The sequence below is a fragment of the Scylla paramamosain genome, chromosome 1 (genome assembly GCF_035594125.1).
Source record: "Scylla paramamosain isolate STU-SP2022 chromosome 1, ASM3559412v1, whole genome shotgun sequence".
NCBI classification, from domain to species: Eukaryota; Metazoa; Arthropoda; class Malacostraca; order Decapoda; family Portunidae; genus Scylla; species Scylla paramamosain.
In genome coordinates, this window is record NC_087151.1 from 7,406,378 (window position 1) to 7,428,221 (window position 21,844).

At 38.3% G+C, this 21,844-nt stretch overlaps 1 protein-coding gene across 4 annotated transcripts in view; it reads right to left on the bottom strand.

Annotated features, from left to right (window-relative positions):
• The window catches only part of LOC135097465 (E3 ubiquitin-protein ligase HERC2-like), a 229,028-nt gene that overhangs the window by 134,082 nt on the left and 73,102 nt on the right, over nt 1-21,844 (bottom strand). For 3 of the 4 annotated variants that reach the window (XM_063999465.1, XM_063999433.1, XM_063999564.1), the window contains 5 exons: nt 20,017-20,271; nt 12,538-12,650; nt 12,141-12,271; nt 8,619-8,856; nt 182-238 (listed from right to left, as the gene is read on the bottom strand). In XM_063999465.1, coding sequence (XP_063855535.1) covers nt 182-238; nt 8,619-8,856; nt 12,141-12,271; nt 12,538-12,650; nt 20,017-20,271 — 794 coding nt within the window. The remainder of the gene's footprint in view (nt 1-181; nt 239-8,618; nt 8,857-12,140; nt 12,272-12,537; nt 12,651-20,016; nt 20,272-21,844) is intronic. The other variant, XM_063999505.1, reaches the window with a different exon arrangement.

A 21,844-nucleotide genomic window follows, 5' to 3' on the forward strand; every position in this document is an offset into this window, starting at 1 on the left:
TCATCTCTCTTCTAGAGTCTTTCCATTCCTACTTTACTGCCTCTTCATGTTTGTTGTTGTTTTTTTATTCCCAGTCTATATATAGTAAAATGTAACAAAGTATTCACACTGGTTGACCAGAAGAGCAACAAGCCAGCATGCAAGCCTTCTGAAAGCAGTGTGGCAATCTTGCCTCACATACCAGTGGAGACCTGACGTGACTGGCGATTTTGAAGAAGATTCCGCATGGACCACAAGGCTTAAATATAGAAAATTACTTTTGTGACTATAACTCATCAAAGAACAAGCAGTTAACTTTTACTGCTTGTGCTAAAACAATAATCTGACTAATGATGTATTAGATGTTAAAAGATAAAAAGGTGAAAGAATATTCACAGCAAATTATGGAATTTCTGACAAAATTCTCTGAGGTTGTCATTTGAAAGAAAAATATAATAAAAAATAATGCTAATAATAATAATAATAATAATAATAAAAATAATAATAATAATAATAATAATAATAATAATAATAATAATAATAATAATAATAATGATAAGTAATAATAATAACAACAACAAGAACAACAACAATAATAATAATAATGTAGGTTAGTGATGAAGTATACAGGTATAATAACATCAGCATTATAAATCCACAAAAAAACATACAAAGGTAATATACAGATGGAATTAGATACAGCACTTATATCACCATCTCACTATTTTGTCATTTCCATCACCTTCTCTTCTTTGCTTTTTTTTACTTTTGACATGCAACATTTGAAATGTTTATCACACAGAAAGCAGAATATCAGTTGAAACCCAGATGACAGTTTTTTCAAGAAATATGAATCTCTCACATTCCTCAAGCCATTCCCAGTGTAGATTGAACTATTTGGGAATTGTTGAGATGCATCAAAGCTTTTCAGTTAAACATACATTGATTATGTAATAAGTATATACTGAAGTACAGTATATCTTATGTCAGCTTATTTTGCAGGGCATAAAAAAAGCTATTACAATGGTTAAAAGTGGAGAATCCTTAATCTATACTTCTAAACTGGAAGTTTTTGCAAACTGACACCATTACAAACTTAATCACTTTTTATACCAATATGGAACAAAAGCAGTAAAATATCATGAATAAAGTTCCAAAGCAATTATAAGAATAACATGAATAGAAATGCCATAATAGGTATGATATTTAGGTCTAGCTCATTCAGTACATAACATACCACTGAATTAACATGTTAAGCCTCCCTTCCCATTCCATTATCTTCCCTTCTGTGGAGTGCATATAAACCTCCAGCTGCCTCATTTTTTTCTTCCTTTTATCAAATGTTTATATTTAATGCAAATAAAAAGAAACCAAAGTCCATATATGTTCCAGAACCACAACATTGCTTTGCTTACTGATGGCTTAGGCCAACACAAGCAGTCAGGATTTTCAGTGCCAATGGAACATTTTATTTTGTTATGCACTTTCTTTCAGTGTAAAGTAAATTCATAAAATTTTATGAAATACTTGAAAATTTGTTTTAACTCTAAGTTAATATTATAAGTTTTCTGAGTATTTTCAAATTAGACTTAGGCAAACTATAAAGTGTATTAATGTATTCTCTATAATAATATGTTATTTTCAACATGTGATATATCTGGGGAATCATGATCTCATCATAAGTAGATGTGTACATGTATTCCAAAATCCATAATACTTTCAGTCCTAAGCATTCTGAGAAAAAGGAATTCTCAAATTATAAATACTAGATCATTATGTTATGCAGTGTATATATATATATATATATATATATATATATATATATATATATATATATATATATATATATATATATATATATATATATATATATATATATATATATATATATATAATATATAATATATAATATATATAATATATAATATATATATATATATATATATATATATATATATATATATATATATATATATATATATATATATATATATATATATATATATATATATATATATATATATATATATATATATATATATATATATAAATGGGAGACATATGACTGAAAGCTTAATTGTCATTACAGTGATTCTTTGCAATATGAAAGAAATACCATGTGGTAATGTCACAAACTGACATTTTGCCAGAAGCAAATAAATATCAAGTGATATTTATAATATTCTCAACATCAGGGATAAGGCAATTTTAACAAATTAATGTTTACTCTCAACAAATGAATATTCTCTAATAAATGCTGATGTTTTACTTTTGCCACTTTTCATATAAAACTAAGAAACTGTTAATGAAAGGGACATAATGCTGAATTGCTACCACCACTCAAATGACAACCCTTGGAACAATGATAATAATAATACCCATGTCATTTAATCTGAAGCAAATTAAAGACAAAATTATTTCCTAAAAAGAGAAAATTAAAATAATAAAAAGTGCAATAACATCAATAAATTATTGAAAAGCTGAAAAAATTTGTCAAACATACAATCCTGATCAACAGGGCTTGCAATAGTACCCATTGCAGGCTGCAATATTCATCTCTTTATAATAAGCTACTAAAGTATGTCTTATTGTGATAGGTAAAAAGAATAAATAAATAAATAAATAAAAATAATAACACCACAATTCAGTATGTTCATTAATATGAATATATGGTATGAGTGTGAGTGTGTGGGTGGTCTCATGACAACTAGCCATTCCCCTATACAAAGAGCTCAGAGTTCATAGTGGACTGAGACCACACACACACCACACACTGGGTCTGTGAAGTCACATCCCATCTACTTGCTGCTGTGTGAATGAAGGCTACACATTAAGAGACTGCCCACTTGCTTCACTGCTCCTGGGATTTGAATCCAGACCTTCTTGGTTGTGAGCTGATCCTGTTAACCCCTATACTGTGTGTATATGTGTGTGTGTGTGTGTGTGTGTGTGTGTGTTTATCCTGTTGTACTGAAGGAGCTCAAGCCCATTGTGTCTAGTCATAATCTTTTATCATATAACACCTTAAAGCTGTCTTTTTTTTTTGAGACACATGACTACTTTTGGTAGTATATTTCAGAGATCTATTAACCTGTAAGGAAAGCTAAGTTTTTTTCACATCATTCTTTAACCCTTGTGGGACTGGCAGGGATGGTAATCCTTGTATTACTAAAACTGGTCCTCCTTAGCTAAACCCCTAAAATAGTCTGTATTCACACACTCTCTACTCATAATCTACAATGAATGAGTGAATTAGACTTTACTTTCACTATCAACTCTTCCTCTTTCTAATGATGCTATCCATTAGTCTTCACATATCATGGTTATGGAAAGACAGCAAATTGAAGGGGACAGACTTTTGACATGAGTACACCACTTGCCTGTCATGCATCCACTTTGTCTACCTGGCCATGGCTAATATGCAAAGAAAATGGCCACCATGTGCTCTCTTTATGGAAGCTAGACTATAATATAAGCTTCCTCCATGTTCTCACTGTATTGCATTCTCACTGAAGATAGACAATAAGTGGTCAAGTGCAGGCAGGTAATGTACATGATGGGAGGGAGTGGGGAGCAAATCAGACATGGCAGAATCACTTTTACTATGTGTATCCATGGTGAGAGCTGTACAGGGACTGAGAGAGTAGCCAGCTAGCTCATGGACTACATAAATTAGCAAAAAGTAGCTAAATTTGGTGTAAAAATACCTAGGTGATTTTAACAGCCTCCAGTTCTCACCTGATAAAGTAGCTATAGCTGCCTATGGTCCTTAAGGGGTCAAACTCTTATAAAATTTCTTACTCTGTCCTCTCAATGATGACTGTCATAGTGACTTTCTCTTTAACCTCTTAACACATTTAAAGAGTATAATCATATCATCCCTTTTTTTTTCTCTCCTTTAATATTGGTATTTGCAGTCGAAGTTTTCTTTACATGTGAAATCTCTCAGGTTGGGCACCATTTTGAGATTATTCTTGGTACCTTTTCAATATGATTTATCAAATATTGATTTCATGATATATTTAAGCATTAATCTTACAAATTGTGCAATTATCTAACTTTCATCAATGTTGTTGAAATAAAAGGCTTTCCACATGTTCACAAAGTTATGAATATGTCCTACTTTTCTATTTAAATCATCCTATATCTTTCTCCTTGGCACATTCTTTTAAAAATGTTGATTCCAGTTTATAATAGCAGTAATGACTCTTTACACTCTTTCCAAATTTTGTTCACTAGGATTTTATAATACTGAATTTTCACTGATATTAATGACTACATTCATCATACAATTTTAATAGATTCTTAAATATTTCCTCATATGACCTTTAAATTTCTTGTTATTTGTATTTTGACATTATCAGCCAACATATTCCTATAGCTCTGCATTACTGGATGTACAAGTACATTATGCAATACAGTAATCCCTCACCATATCATGGTTCACCTATCATGCCCTCAATACATTGCAGATTTTTCAGGCTAATTATATAAGTCTACATCACAGACTCCTCCGTATATTGCAAGTTTCTACAGCTGATTGGTATTATTTTTTTCTTTTGGGGGGTTAAAACAAGCACTTTCTAGCTTAAAAATTAATAAATAAAAATGAAAATACAGCACAGTACTGTACTGTATAAGACTCATTAAAATATATTAAAATAAAATATGTAGTGTACTGTAGATGAGTAAACAAAGAATTGGACACACTGTATGAAAAACAAAACTCAGGAGGAGCAGGGTGTGGCATAGTTTGTGTTTTGTAGTGTTGTTTTGCATTTGTGTGTAAAACTGTGAATTTATTTCAAGCCCTACAATGTCGCCCAAAAGTTCTGCACCTTCCAAGGTTTCTGGTAGTAAACCCAAGCACATGAGGAAGATGCTTACTATAAGCAGAGAAGGTGAGACTCCTCAACATGCTTAAGGAATGGGGGAGGTATGCAGATGTAGGCCGCTATTATGGCATCAATGAATCTACCATTTGCTACATCAAGAAGGATGAAAAAATATAAGGGCGATGGCAAAAGTGACTTTAAACAGGACAGCAAAAACCATGGTAACTTCCCACAACAAGGCCATCGTAATGATGGAGTCTGCATTAGCCTTTTGGATCAGTGACTGCAGGAAGAAGAACATTGCACTGGATGCCAACACCATCTGTGAGAAGGCCAGGCAGTTGTACAGCAAGTTTATGGATGGCAGTGACAATGATGAGACCCTGAACTAAAACCATCTATGGCATCTCCCACCAAACCAACCAAATTTAATGCCAGCAAGGGCAAGGTTTATAAGAGTGTGGGGAGAGTTTATAAAAGCTTGAATATATGAAATAATAAAATAAATATATACAAATGACAAAAATAATTTAAAAAAATATACAATACATTACTGTTTCTACTTCACCTATCTGGGAGGGTTTTGGAATGTAACACCAGCAACAGTTGAGGGATTACTGTATAAGCAAGAATTGTGATTGATGCCAGTACTGAACCCTATGAGACACTACTTATCACTTTTCTAAGAATATGTATTTTCCTCTTCATATTGTTCTCATTTCCCTTCCTTATGACAGGTCTGCATTTATTGCAGTAGGTTTCTCCTTTTAGTTCCTTTGCATTTAAGTTTACATAATAATGTTTTGTAAGGAATTACATATATCAAAAGCCTTAAGATTACACACGTATTATAGTGAGAGAGAGAGAGAGAGAGAGAGAGAGAGAGAGAGAGAGAGGAGAGGAGAGGAGAGGAGAGGAGAGGAGAGGAGAGAGAGAGAGAGAGAGAGAGAGAGAGAGAGAGAGAGAGAGAGAGAGAGAGAGGAGAGGAGAGGAGAGGAGAGGAGAGGAGAGGAGAGGAGAGGAGAGGAGAGGAGAGGAGAGGAGAGAGTGATTCCTACAAGAATATGAAAATATAATTCATACAAAAACATGATTGATGCAATAGCTCCAATGGATTAAGAAACACAGTAACATCAGCTTAACTTTTTTCTTCTATTCAGGAATTTTTAATAGCTCTATCAGTTCTCTTTATGCCAGACCTTGATCCTTCCTCTCCCACAGATGACAACAAAAACATCATTATAAAAGGAAAACCAAAGTGAAATAATGGAACTAGTGCAAGCCCTGAAAATTAATAAAAAATATAATATATACATTTATATACAATACAATACATTCTTTGAAAATGAAATCCAATGCATGTATTATATAACAATATAGAACATTTTCAATTACAACTCAAGTGTTTGGAAAAAAAATAATAAAAATATTTATAGAATCAATGGAAAGGTAACCCCATTATTATTTTAATTTATTATTTGGTTACCTAACTTCATAACTATTTCATAAGAACTTCATAATTACAGAATATCAAAGATAATAGCTGATAGCTCCATGCATCATGAAAAAAAAATGTGTATGTTGAAGCTTTATTTTTCAACAGAAAAGTGTAGCATACTTAAGACAGTCTAGAAAGGAAGTCACACCATACAAGTACTCAGAAATCATGAAACAAATGACATGAGCAATGTTTTTTTGCACCATTTTCCTGATCTAAATTTACTTTTAAGAGTTCAGATGAAAATCTAAAACTTATTCAAACTATACCATATATCTACGGGATCACCCACCATAATCACTTTTCTCTTTTTCTCACATTTTATGTATTCATAACATTTTGACAGTGTTGTAACCAATGAGGTTTAATTGAGCCGAGAGGTTGTAAAATTACCAAAGCACACCCAATGAAAAAAAAAAAGACTAGGAACTAATGGTACCTTTCCTAGAGGATATATCTCACTTCATCCTAACCTCTGTGTATTTCAAACTGTTATGACTCCTTGCAAGATGAAACTGACAGGCAGGGCACAATGACCAGAAGTTGTTAGTTTATAGCTTTTTAGCCAGATGAACCAGATCTTCATGGCCTCAATTTTAGAAGTGAGAAAAATGCATTTACTACAAGAGAAGTGTCAAAGAACAGTGATCCCATTAGGGTTATCTATATCAATACAAATGTGTTCAGAGATTAAAGTAAGAGAAGACTGGTTCTTGAAAATTGTCTGAGAGGAAGAGTGGATGCTTTAGACCTGTGCTGAGATGTATTTAAGTGATCAGAAAGTACAATAAAACCTCCATAAACTGAACTACATGGGGTGAGGTGGCTGACAGTTTATCCAAAAATACATGTTTTTGGCTGATTTCTATGTACATAAACATGTACATTTATTGTTATTTATAGCATATTTATTAGCACATTATAAGCCCCAAGATAGATACCTACAGCATATTTTGTTATTACACAATGCACTGAGATGGGTTCAGTTGGACAACTCAGGTTACTTGGAACTTCCAATTCTCAACTGAACACTTTCTTTTGTGTGGCGTGGATTGCCCGCTCAGGTGACTTAGGTTACCCAAATCGAGGAGGTGGTGTGCTCTGTGCTCTGATGACGTGACAACAAAAGTGGCCACCCAACCATACTTATACTGGTGTTATACTCACTCATTTATTGCAGATGACTACAACACTGTCTGCATACATGTAATGACATACACTAGTAAATAAAAGTTCTGATTCTTAAATATATGAAAAGAATGAAAATAAAGGAAATGGGATGGATAATGAATAACATTAGTAATGGGTCTTCGCCAAGAACCTCATCGCTGAGGACTGCAAGTGCTGCATAATATAAATAACCATGTTTACTGCTACAGAGTTAGGGTAGAATGTGGCCGTTTCCATAGCAATGCTGATGATTTATTTACAGTATCCCATGAGGCACCTAAAACCATTCATTTGGGCCACTCAAGCGTCTCATGTTACTCAGGCTGCCCAAGCTGCAGTACAGAATGCAGCCCTGGTCACTTTAGAGTTCACTTAACATTACACAACTGCAAACTTACTGTTCACTTAAGAGCTCACTTAACTGTACACATAAGACCTAACATAATAGTATGCACTGTACTAGTGTACTTTTGCTTGTCACTCAGAGTTGACATAAGGGCATTTGGGTTATCTGATATTCAGCTTATTTGGATTCAGTTTAAGGAGGTTTTACTGTATAGAAGTGTAAAAAATATTGATGAAGGTAGTATGTGGGGAAGATATAGTTAGTAGGCTTGTATGGACAGACTGAATGAAAGATATAAAGGAAGTTGTGAGAAGAGTTATACACTTGATGTGTGGTATTGTAGAGATGTGTAACCAAGTGTGACTGGAGGAGAACAGAAGTAGTGTGAATGAAATATAAAACTAGAAATCAAGTGGACTTAGGTGTGTGCCCATGCACCTCTGAAATGAATATGTGAGCAATGAATGGGAGGAATGGAATTATAAAAGTGTGCAATGATTTACTTACTGATTTACTTTTATTCATGAAGCATTTGTATATTTTAACATGTAAGTGCATCTGTACAGTGCAATATATGCATTGTTTTTACATAATTGTAATTATGCCTGGGTATAATATTTATGTATGCTTGGATGCTCATTTCTAGATAGTGAAAATCTGATCTGTTTTGTATGGGTAATTCATTTCACCATGTAAAATTACACTTGTATAATGGCGACTTCCTTAAACTTATTATCTAATCTTTGTGAGCTAAAATGTAAGGCAGCAACCAAAAACCAAGTTATCTTACCTTCTTCCTCCTCAGTGTCAGAGTCACTCTCGGGTGCTGGAGGTAAGGGGGAGTCCACCAGCTTCAGATCATACTTGCCCTCCTTGCCCATGCGATAAGAGTTAGTGGAGCTATTGTCCCATTGGACACGGATCCACCCATCCTCACCAAGCTCTCCAATAACTGTTCCCTCACCTGGTGGTGGTCCATCCTGATCACCCCACTTCCAATCTATCCCTCGCACCACTCTTGTCCCGACCTAAAATGAGGAATAGAAGTGAGGAGACTAAACAGCCTCGGAGTCCCCATCTGGAGAGGGGACCATAAATGTCCCCAGGTCGGACTGCCTTTCTGTCGACGACCCTAAGTGTCTTGACACCCGCCTCAACTTTTTCTTCATTAACTTCTGCAGCATTCGCGGTCTAAGATCTAATTTTCAATCTGTAGAACACCACCTCTCCTCTTCTAAACCTCATCTTCTTTTCCTCACTGAAACTCAGGTGTCTGAGGCAACTGACAGTAGCCCCTTTTCTGTTCCCTCCTACTTTCTCTATCCTCATTTTCGATCCAAAGCTGGATGCTGCGTTTATGTGCACAATGACTTAACCTGCTCTCGTGCCCACGCTCTTGAATCTTCCGAGTTTTCCACCATCTGGCTACGACTACAGAGTCACTCTCATACTAAATTTATCTGTGCTGTATACCTCTCACCTAACTCCTCTGACTATAAGAAATTCTTTGACTACTTAACTTCTAAAGTGGAGCACATTCTGACTCTCTTCCCTTTTGCAGAGATCTCCATTCTTGGAGACTTCAATGTTCACCACCAGCTTTGGCTTTCCTCTCCCTTCACTGACCATCCTGGTGAACTAGCCTACAACTTTGCTATCCTCCATGACCTAGAGCAAAAGGTGCAACACCTTACTGGTATTCCTGACTGTCTTGGAGATATGCCCAACATTCTTGACCTTTTCCTGACCTCTAATCCTTCTGCTTATGCTGTCACCCTTTCTTCTCCGTTGGGCTCCTCCGATCACAATCTCATATCTTTATCTTGTCCTATCACTCCAATCCCTCCTCAGGATCCCCCTAAGCGAAGGTGCCTCTGGCGTTTTGCCTCTGCTAGTTGGGGGGACCTGAGGAGGTATTTTGCTGATTTTCCTTGGAATGACTACTGCTTCCGTGTCAGAGACCCGTCTTTGTGTGCTGATTGCATAAAAGAGGTGATAGTGTCTGGCATGGAGGCGTACATTCCTCACTCTTTTTCTCGTCCTACATCTTCTAAACCTTGGTTTAACACAGCTTGTTCTCGTGCTATACATGATAGAGAGGTGGTCCACAAAAGGTACTTAAGCCTTCCATCACCAGAATCTCATGCATTTTATATTTCTGCCCGAAACCATGCCAAGTCTGTTCTCCAACTAGCCAAAAACTCCTTCATTAACAGAAAATGTCAAAACCTTTCAAGATCTAACTCCCCTCGCGATTTCTGGCATCTAGCCAAAAATATGTCCAATAACTTTGCTTCTTCTTCTTTCCCTCCTCTATTTCAACCAGATGGCACCACTGCTATCACATCTATTTCTGAAGCTGAACTCTTTGCTCAAACCTTTGCTAAAAACTCTACCTTGGACGATTCTGGGCTTGTTCCTCCCTCTCCTCCACCCTCTGACTACTTCATGCCACGTATTAAAATTCTTCGCAATGATGTTTTCCATACCCTCGCTGGCCTAAACCCTCAGAAGGCTTATGGACCTGATGGGGTCCCTCCTATTGTTCTCCGAAACTGTGCCTCTGTGCTTGCACCTTGCCTAATCAAACTCTTTCAGCTCTGTCTGTCAACATCTACCTTTCCTTCTTGCTGTAAGTTTGCCTACATTCAACCTGTTCCTAAAAAGGGTGACCGTTCTAATCCCTCAAACCACCATCCTATTGCTTTAATTTCCTGCCTATCTAAAGTTTTTTAATCCATCCTCAACAGGAAGACTCTTAAAAATCTATCACTTCACAACCTTCTATCTGATCACCAGCATGGGTTCCGTCAAGGCCACTCTACTGGTGATCTTCCAGCTTTCCTTACTGAGTCTTGGTCATCCTCTTTTAGAGATTTTGGTGAAACTTTTGCTGTTGCCTTGGACATATCAAAAGCTTTTGATAGAGCCTGGCACAAAGCTTTGATTTCCAAACTACCCTCCTACGGTTTCTATCCTTCTCTCTGTAACTTCATCTCAAGTTTCCTTTCTGACCGTTCTATTGCTGCTGTGGTAGACGGTCACTGTTCTTCTCCTAAATCTATTAACAGTGGTGTTCCTCAGGGTTCTGTCCTGTCACCCACTCTCTTCTTATTATTCATTAATGATCTTCTAAACCAAACTTCTATGCTGATAATACCATCCTGCACTTTTCCACGTCTTTTCATAGACGTCCAACCCTTCAGGAGGTAAACATATCATGCAGGGAAGCCACAGAATGCTTGACTTCTGATCTTTCTAAAATTTCTGATTGGGGCAGAGCAAACTTGGTATTGTTCAATGCCTCAAAAACTCAATTCCTCCATCTATCAACTCGACACAACCTTCCAGACAACTATCCCCTCTTCTTCAATGACACTCAACTGTCCCCCTCTTCTACACTGAACATCCTTGGTCTGTCTTTTACTTATAATCTGAACTGGAAACTTCACATCTCATCTCTAGCTAAAACAGCTTCTATGAAGTCAGGTGTTCTGAGACGTCTCCGCCAGTTTTTCTCACCCCCCCCAGCTGCTAACTCTGTACAAGGGCCTTATCCGTCCATGTATGGAGTATGCTTCACATGTCTGGGGGGGTTCCACTCATACTGCTCTTCTTGACAGGGTGGAATCAAAAGCTTTTCGTCTCATCAACTCCTCTCCTCTAACTGACTGTCTTCAGCCTCTCTCTCACCACCACAATGTTGCATATCTAGCTGTCTTCTACCGCTATTTTCATGCTAACTGCTCTTCTGATCTTGCTAACTGCATGCCTCCCCTCCTTCTGTGGCCTCGCTGCACAAGACTTTCTTCTTTCTCTCACCCCTATTCTGTCCACCTCTCTAACGCAAGAGTTAACCAGTATTCTCAATCATTCATCCCTTTCTCTGGTAAACTCTGGAACTCCCTGCCTGCTTCTGTATTTCCACCTTCCTATGACTTGAATTCCTTCAAGAGGGAGGTTTCAAGACACTTATTGATCAATTTTTGACTATTCCTTTGACCCTTTTATGGGACTGGCATTTCAGCGGGCATTTTTTTATTAGATTTTTGTTGCCCTTGGCTAGTGTCCTTCCTACATAAAAAAAAAAAAAAAAAGTCTATGTAGTAGAGTACATAGTGCTACTCATTGTCAATTTGTGAACTTCGCTTTAAATTTCCTATTACTAGACTTTCATCATATAAGTGCTACAAGTGCTTATTTTGCAGTCAAACATAAATAATACCTAAGTAAATTGCCTGCATGTCATAGATTCTTTGTAATAGTTACACATTTTTTTTCAAACATGATAAATTTTGAACACTTAACAAACCTTCATGAGAGCTGCCAACTCTGGACCTGATAGAGGGGGAGGAGGTATGCGAGGCTTCTTTGCTGCTTCCTCAAATATAGCCACAAGTTCTTCTTTGTCTTCATTCCTTCCACTTGAAGGCTCTGATGGACCTGAAGATAAATATTTGGCTAAAACCAATATCATCACTATTTCCTCAAAAAAACATATTACTTTAAAGAATCTGTGATTGAAAATTTTACATCCTCCTCTTGTATGTAAGGTTCTAAAGGATCTAATTTCAATATCCAAAATAAGTCCTGAAACAAAATTCTGTATATTTTATAAAATTGATTCTGAGCATCTAAAACCAATTAATTTGAACCAAATTATATTTCTAAACACCAGTGAAAATAATGTGACCTAATTTGTGGCTCACCAATGAGTCTGAGCAGGGTTTGCACAAGAGCCAGCAGCCCACCAGAAACCAGAAGACTAAGATCAGCCCCACTATGAGTTCGGGTAGACAAACACACCACACCAAGGAGAAACCTAATGGGAAAAAAAAATCTGATTAGCAGTGAACATAGGAATATATGAAAGAAGCATGTAAAAGCTGACCAATTAGTGAGTAATGAATCCATATCATAATACATATTTTACTAACAAACTTTTGCCCACTTATCTAAAAGCCAGCTTTGTGATAATGGAAATATATAGGCCATAGTCCTTATTATCAGTAATGTATGTATTATCTACTGGATTTATATACCTCATGAATGTCCTGTAAATAAAAAAAATAGCTTGTGATGAAAAAAATATTGCAAGAATTTGACAAAACCGGGCTGCCAAATCTTTACTCAACACAAAATCAATGTGTTGCTAGTATTCCTTGAAGCACTCAGCCATGTTACAAAATTAGGAAAAGGTGTGTGGGTGTTCCCAGTCAACCTATGTCAGCAAAAATATGTGGTGTACAGTAGGTCATTCATAGTCCAGGCCCATAATATGTCAATAAGGGGGAGGAGTGATTGCATTAAATTAATGCTGTTGACACTCAAGCAAGTAGTGTTGCAATGATAAAGTAATGCTGTTTATGCTGTAGGAGTTAATTATCTTGTATTTATCATCTTCCTCTATTGGCATTTCCCATTTTTACTTGGGGTTGCATCTCCTCACTTGTCATCTCCACTGGTTGTGATCTGCCACCTGCTCCTTCTCCAACTGCCTCTCCCTGAGATCCTCCTTCAGTCTGTCCCTTCAGTGCAGCTTGTTTCCCTTGCCCACACCTGCCTTACACCTCCATCTCCATCACTGATAATATTAATGATCCATGTGTATTTATAACATTTGTCCCTGCCAAACATAAACAACATTCTTTTTTTTCAGGTGGTGACAAAACTTTCTGCACATATTGTGTATATATATATATATATATATATATATATATATATATATATATATATATATATATATATATATATATATATATATATACACTGCTGTGTCTTTCTAGGTAGCGGTGAAACCAAGGACTTCCAATATACCCTTTACTTGGTAAACTATTTACAGCTAGGAGTGAAGTAGTGGCGGCCAGGGCTGGGAAGTATCTGACTCAGCTGGGCATGGCACTCAAATACATGAGGTTGGTTCAAACCTTTACAATACTCAAATAATGAAAATGATACAGCAACTCGGTACATCATAATAAACCAAAACATTGATACAATTATTACACATTGTGTGGTAGTTAACTACCACAACACCTCTACCGTCAAGTTGAGGAATCCCCAGAACTCAGTAAACCAGGTGGTTTACACTCTCTCTTCGACCTTCTTGGGTTCCCAGGTCCATACGCCGGTGAAGCCTCACATTCTCTCTTGTTCTGATGTACTTTAATTGGCCTGGGTGAGTGCTTCATCACTGTCATGTCGGGTGCCTCACTCTTATAAAATAAATTCTCGCCTGGCTCATTATCTTCCTCAGACGAGTAGCGAGGGCGTAACTGCTCTAGGTGTCTTCTCCAAACAGGTCCTCAGGGATGAACTCAAATGTTCACCATGCAGCTGCCGAAGCATTTGGTCACCGTAGCTGGAACCCACCTAGGATCGTTGTTTCGTCGTGGCCCATAGTAAAGAGTGTAGCAAGGATCACCGACGTCATAGGTAGTAGTGTTTCCCGATACTGCAACTTAACTGCTTCCCTTGCTTGTTTGCCTTGTGCAGTATGTGCTGGCGAGGGTAGCAATGTGTCTATTTTAGTCCAAATTTGCCAACTGTTTAGTAATTCACTTGGTGAGTAACCACTGGCAGTTGGTGTTTGGCAATACTGCATTAGAAATTCTTGCAATGCTGCCTTTGGTGGCAGGGATGATTTTGTGAGTGCTTGTTTGAATGTATGCACCAAGTGTTCCAAAGCTCCATTCGCTGCTGAGTGGTATGGAGCTCCAGTCAGACATGTAATTCCTCACTCCTTACACCAGCTCTGGAATTCCTTGGACTTGAAGGTTGGCGCATTATCCATAACTAGTGCATGAGGGAATCCAAAGTGCGCGAAGTCCTGTTCATGCAGCTCCACGGTACCGTCGTAGATATAGACTGCGTTTGGCTGATGCAGGGGTATTTTGAGTAGGCATCAGTCATCATAAGCCAATTAGCGCCCATGAAGTTTATTGTGTGATCCAGGTGCAAATGACTACATGATTTTTCCGGCATCATCCACGGATGCACCGCTGGTTTGTGTGGCTTGTTTCAATGTTCTGTGCATGTAGTGCAGTTCTTCCCCCAATCGCTCAATATCTGCATCAATGTTTGGTCAGTAAACCACTGTTCTTGCTAGTTATTTCATACGCTGAATTCCCAGGTAACTCAGGTGTAGAATATCCAATATTGCTCCCTGGAGACTAGTAGGAATAACTGCTCTGACACCATGTAGTAAAGATCTATTACAGGTAGTGAGCGAGTTCTCCAGTTGTCTTAATTTCTCAGTGTCCTCATTCTTACTCTTTCCTTTTTCAGGCCAACCTTCCTGTGTGTAACACATTACAAGGGAGATGGTCGGATCCTTCTTAGATTCTCTAGAAAGGGCATTAGAGTCAGCTGGACTTAAGTCTTGACTGATTGTCAAGATGGTGAGTACAATGTCGATGTCCTCATCATCTTCCTCCCCATCAAAACTGGCATTACCATCAGTAGGTAAACAGCTTAGAGCATCAGCATTTTGATGGTCAGTGGTTTTCCTGTATTCAATTTCGTAATCAAATTGACTCACAAGAAATGCCCATTTAGCCAGACAATTGGCAACCAAGCCCGGAGTGGATTTGTGTGGATGGAACAAAGTTACCAGTGGTTTGTGGTCTGTCACGAGGATGAAGTGACGTCCGTACAGGTACTGGTAGAACTTCTTCAGACCAAATACAATACAATTGCCATTGCTTCTTTCTGTATTTGGCTGTACTTGCGTTGAGTTGCCGTTAGTGTCTTTGATTCGTTCCTGATCAGGCGCTCGCTTCCATCTGGTTAGCAGTGAAACAAGACTACTCCAATGCCAACACTGGATGCATCACACATTAGGCCAACCAGCAAGGCTGGATCAAAGCGAACCAGCACATTATCCAAGGACTGCAATTCTTTGAGATATTGAAATGCCTGTTGCTGCTCCATTCCTCACTGCCATGGTACATTCTTCTGTGTGAGACAGTGGAGGGGCTCTGCAACTGTTGAGAGGTTGGGTAAAATTTTCCGTAGAACTGGACGGAGCCCATGAACGCCTTCAGATTCAGGACGTCTGTGGGGGCCGGCATCTTCAGTATGGCGTCCACTTTTCGACTCTTGCCGATGCCCTTTCTTGATAGTAGATGTCCCAAGTACTCAACATAGGGCTTGGCGAACTGGCACTTTTTCCATCTACAACGAAGACCTTTTTCTTCTAGTCGTTGAAGTAATTTACAAAGATTCTCCACGTGATCATCAGGATCAGCTCCACTCACCAAAATGTCATCTAAGTAAACACATACACCTGGTAAGTCTTGTGTAATCTGTCCCATGATTTCCTGAAAATATCCTGGCGCTGAGCTGATTTCGTACGGCAGGTGACACTGCAGTAATACACCACAATGCATACTAAGAGCAAGCCGCCTCTGACTCTCAGGAGCCAAATTGACCTGGTTATATGAGTCTGCAAAGTCGATCTTGGAAAAAACCACACCCACCTCCTAGCTTCTGCATGAGGTCTTCAGGAAGTGGCATGGGCTGACAATGAGTTTCCAGCTGTGGGTTGACCATCCTGGAGTAATCACCACACACTCTAAACTTAGCTTTAGCTTACCCAAGCAGAACGGCTTTCTTGATGGGCACCACTGGGGTTCCATAGTCATTGAACGCTACATGTTTCCAGATGCCTCTTGCAATGCCAGAATCATAGACCTGAGCGAACTCCTCTTGCAGTGCTAGGGGAACTGGTCGCGCCTTGTGAAACACTGGCTGGGTGTCACATTTAAACTTCACTTCCAGCTCAACTCCTCGGAGACATCCTAGTTCCGGTTTGAATAGTTCTATGAAGTCTTCCGCAAGTTTCCGACACCTTTCCTGAAGCTTCACATCTGGCTAGAAATGATCAAACACCTTTGTAACCACCGAGGGGTGTCGGCGAGCCTTGTTCGAGGCTTGATCTATGGAAATATCCATTGCCTTGATTGCGTCTCAGCCCAGGAGGTTCAGGTAGGGGATGGTGGTCACAATCAACCAAATGTCACATCCTCTTTCACCAACTGGTGAGGATGCACTTCTTATAAACTCAACCAGTATAGGCATTTTGTGCTGGTTGGCTGAGGCATAACATGCTCTGGTTTCCTGTAGTGGAGGAATACCAAGCTTGTGCCACAATTCTTCTGTGATGAAGTTAGTTGCAGCACTCATTTCCAGCTCTGCTTCATAAGTGAGCCCTTTTATCTTTACTGGTACTTTGAGTTTAGGTAGAGGAGTACAGTAAAATCCCTCTTATCCAGCATCAACGGGACCGCCGACATGCCGGATACTTGAATATTGCCGGATACTTGAATAGAAGTGAAATTATGTCCACAATCACCACCCTACACTCACACATCTGATTAAGATCAGCTGATCTTAATAAGCAGCTGATCTGATCAGCTACTTAAGTTCTATGTATTTCCACATATTCATTTCTTGCACTTGTATATTCCAGCCACCTCTCTGGATGCCTTCTCCTCCATCTCTTCCATGCCCTGTCTCTTCTTTCCTTCACCTCACCACACCAATTAAATCACTCTTTAATTTTAGTATCCTGTTTTAATTTTGGTACATGTTATTCCACTCCTTGTTTATAGATTTCCAACAGTAGCTTCCACTTGTGTTATACACCCATTTCTGACATGAAAAAGTTGCTCCATTCTGTCTCATTAAAATATTTTCAGAGTTCTTCAAAGTCTATTTTGCTATAAAGTAATCTCCCTTCCCTGTGCTCTTCTTTCTTTATAAATGATACATCTTCTTTCAGTTCCATTTCAATCAGTATGTGATCACTCTTGCCAATAGTGACTGTATGTAACCTCTCTATCTCAGGCTCTTTGGGGAAGATTAGGTCAAGTTGTGATAGTTCATCATTATTTCTGTATCTGGTGTTTTGCTGAACCCACTATGTCATTGTGTTCTCCATAATCACGTTAAGCAATTTATTTCCCTCAGTAGTCAGTTCCTCCCAGCATACTTCTTTACAATTAGTCACCCATAAGTAGAGGTTTGTCACTCTCCTTCATCAATTCCATTAATGACAATCTTGTACTACTCAGCATCTTGGCATATTCTGCTTCTCCCCATGATCCTCTTTTAGGCGGGACATAATTCACAACAAAATTTCTCCTTTCCATGTTTCCAGTTCCTAATTTCAACCTAATTATTTCAGTACTTTCCTTTCCATAGCTGACTCTACTTATTTTTTGGTTCTTCTTAGTCATTAATGTGACTCCACCATTCTGCTTAGCCTTCCTGTTTTTTAACTAAATGTTGTACTGCCCATTCCCAATGCTGTTCAGCAATAGTTGACTACTTAATTTAGTTTGTTATTTCCACTACATCAGGCTTATACTCCTCTGAGTAATCATTTAATTCCATGATCACTTAGGTAAGTCCATTTATGTTGGTATATGCCAATATGAGTTTTCCTTTTCTTCCTTTTTCTCTTCCATGTACCATTTCCAGTCTCATATCCATAACTCTCCAGTAGAAACTCTTCTCCATCTCTGTTCTTTTCTCATTTTTTTTCCTTAACTTCATTTCTCAACCTTTGTTCTTTTCCTCTTTTGTCCATATTCATGTCACTCTTTAACCACATTGTAGTTGGTATTCTTGGAGAGTTTTCCTGCCTTTGCCAGAATTTCCTCCACTGCGACCTGTGACCTCATTCTCACCTTCAGTGGTTTCTGAACTCCCTCTATGAATTTTCCAATTCCTCTATTTCCTGCTCCAAGCCTTGTTCTTGGTCATCAACTGCTCTAATGATTTTTCCTGCCAGTTCTTTTTCTTCACTCATCCTTGCATGTTTTTCTGAGTTTTTTTCTTTTCAAGGCCAAACATTATAACACATTTCTTCTTTTCCACCATTGTTTCTTTCTCCTTAATTACTTTGATTAATGTCTTTTGTCTTTTCCTCTATTTGATTCTGAACTACTCTTATGAAACTCACCTTCTCATCCTCGTTTTTCTTCTTTCAGGCATCTACCAGTTTGTTTAACCTGCTTTCATCCACGGTTCCTTCAGATTCCTTTTCAACCTTCTCCTTAAACCTATTAGTCAAGTATTTTCCCAGGGATTCACATTTCTCTCTCAGGAGGTTATTCTTGGCTTCCAACTGGGCAAATTTAACTGCAAAGTCCTTTCTCATAAGGCTGTTCTTATTCACAAGCATTTCCAGTTTCTCTTATAACTCTAGAACCATGTTTTCCAAATACACCATTCCCCTATAACCCATTCTCTCAGACAAAACTTCATCATTCTTTTTTAAAACCAGAGAATGCTTTTGGGGTCCGATCTCTCACATGGGACTGTTCGGCCGTGATTTTATTATTTCTCACTCGGTCTTTTATCAGACACCTTTTTTTTCACACCAGGACAGCACTGTTTTTCATTTCTCTCCCCTCACTGTACATAACAAACTAGGCTGTTATGAGGTTCCCATGAAAAAATTTGGAACCAAGAGCTGTGTTGGGACATCTGCTCTTCACGATAAACAAAACCTCATCTGCCATCCTCATCCCTTTCCCATAGGTCTCCATTTTCCCTCTTCTTCCAGATACTCTCTTTTCTTTGCTTTCTTTTCACTTGACTACATTAGACATGAAGACAGGACTTTTCAAGCACTCCCTTCTTGATGTAAACTAAGTGAGTCTTTGCTTTGAAGCACCAGCCTGATGTCCTCCCATGACCAAGGATCACCACCATGTGTGTGTGTGTTTGTGTGTGTGATTGTTTCATATTAGGGTCTTGTAATTTAAAGTGTTGATAGGATCTAATTACTTTTCTTGAAGCAGGTATAATGTTCAAACTCTATTTTCTTATTATGAAGCTTCAAGGGTGACCTGATGAAAGGATCAGAGGGCATAAAAAGGCAAGAGCAAGAGGTTGTCTTCCTCAACCCAGCCACTACATCTTTGAACACTTACACACTCTACTTCAGCCCCATGAATTGTGTTTCTTTTTTTATAAATGAGTAATATATCCATTAGACACTACTACAACTTTGCACTAATGACTTCACTCTTTATCTTTTTTTCAAATGTAAAGGAAATATAGACCTACCCTCTATGTTTCATGAGAAAACACTATTATTCAGTTTATTTGACTTATAAAGAAATATACCATTAAAAACTTAGTCTTGCTAAATAAAAAAAAATAAAGCAACTTGCCTTGAAAGTGGCATGGAAGCCAGGGTGTTGTGGTCACGACAACTAAGGTTTGAGTCTTTGTAAGAGGGACTGTCTTTGGTCTTTGCCATACGCCCAGTGGAATGGGTTGCCACACAGAACTGCTCAGCCTTCAATACATGTTCTCGCAGTTCTCCAACAGCCCACTCCCACAGCCTAGCCCAGGCCGCTTTCAGTACAGCCCGCTGATACACAGGAACTAGATGGATGTTTTCCAGACAGTCTGGGAGCACAAAGCTGAAAGCAAATAGAAAAAATCAGAAATCTTTAATGGTAACTTGTGCAAATGCAACTTCACAGCTATGAAGGTATTAGTAACATCACATAATACTCCTCAGATCAAAATACTTTTATATCTACACCTACTCCAATCCTGAGATTACAGCAAATGCAGGATAATTCCTATGGAGTGCTTCACACCCAATGGGGTGGGATCCAAATGCCAAAGGATCCCCTGAAAAGTAGCCACACCCCTTCCCAGGGGTTGACAGGGCAGCATCATTTTCATGCACTCCCCCACTGTTATTCTCCATTCACCTGTATCACACACAATCATTCTTGTTTGCTGAACAGTCATTCTTCTCAATCAATGCTTTCTCCATACAGCTCATCCACTCTAGGTGTGACCTTCCTCTTAACCTTTCACCATGCACATATGGTCTCATTATTCTTTTTACTAATTTACTGTCCTCCATTTTTCCACATACCCAAGCCATCTTAACACACACTGATCTGCCCATCCAGACAACTCTCTCAAAATACCAGTTCTTCTTATCTCCTCATTTCTTATCCTGTCACTTCATGTTACTCCCCACATACTCTTCAAACACTTTATTTCCATTAAATTCAACTGTTTCTTCTCTGCTATTCCCATGTTCCATGTTTCAGCACCATACAGCACAGTGGACACCACTATTCCCTCATATAGCTCTCTTTACACTCATATCCAGTGTCTGATGTTTAAAGATCTTTCTTAGTCCACCAAGTACTTTTCCTGCTTCATTCACCATGCACTTCATCTCTGTCTCAACTCTTCCGTCCATTGATAGTGTTGATCCCAAATACTTGAAACACTCCACCTCTTCCAACTGTTCTCCATTTAATCTTACATCCATCCTTCCACCACCTATCTCTCTGAGTATTTCATTACTTTACTTTTATCAACATTCACTTTCAGCTTTCTCCTTCTACAAGCACACCCAAACTCCTCCACCAGTCTTCACAACTTTCTTTATGAGTCAGCCACCAGACCTGTATCATCAGCAAATAGTAGCAGGCTCAGATCCCATACCCTTTCCTCCCCAGTGATCAAACACAGGTCTCTGCCTAAAATATTCATATTTATTTCTTTTACCACAACATCCATATACAAGCAGACCAACCACAGTGACATTACACAAACATGATGCAAACCTACACTAACTAGGAAAAGCTCACTCACACCATCACCAACTCTCACACATGCCCTACTGCTTCCATAGAAACTCTTCATTCTTTCCAACAACCTGCCTTTAGCTCAATATACTTTTATAACATCCCATAGTCTTTTCCTGTCAACCCTATTATATGCTTTCTCCAAGACCAAGCCAAAAAAAAAAATTCATTCTCTTTCCAAAAAATACTGTTCACACAACTGCCTTATTACAAAAATCAGGTCAACATAATCTCTTTTTTCTAAAACCTCCCTATTTCTCTTGGATGGCATACACCTTTCCTACCACACCCAGCAAACTGATGCTCTTGTAGTTTGAGCATTCCCATATATCCCCTTTTCCTTTATATAAGGAAACTACACATGCATATGTCCAGT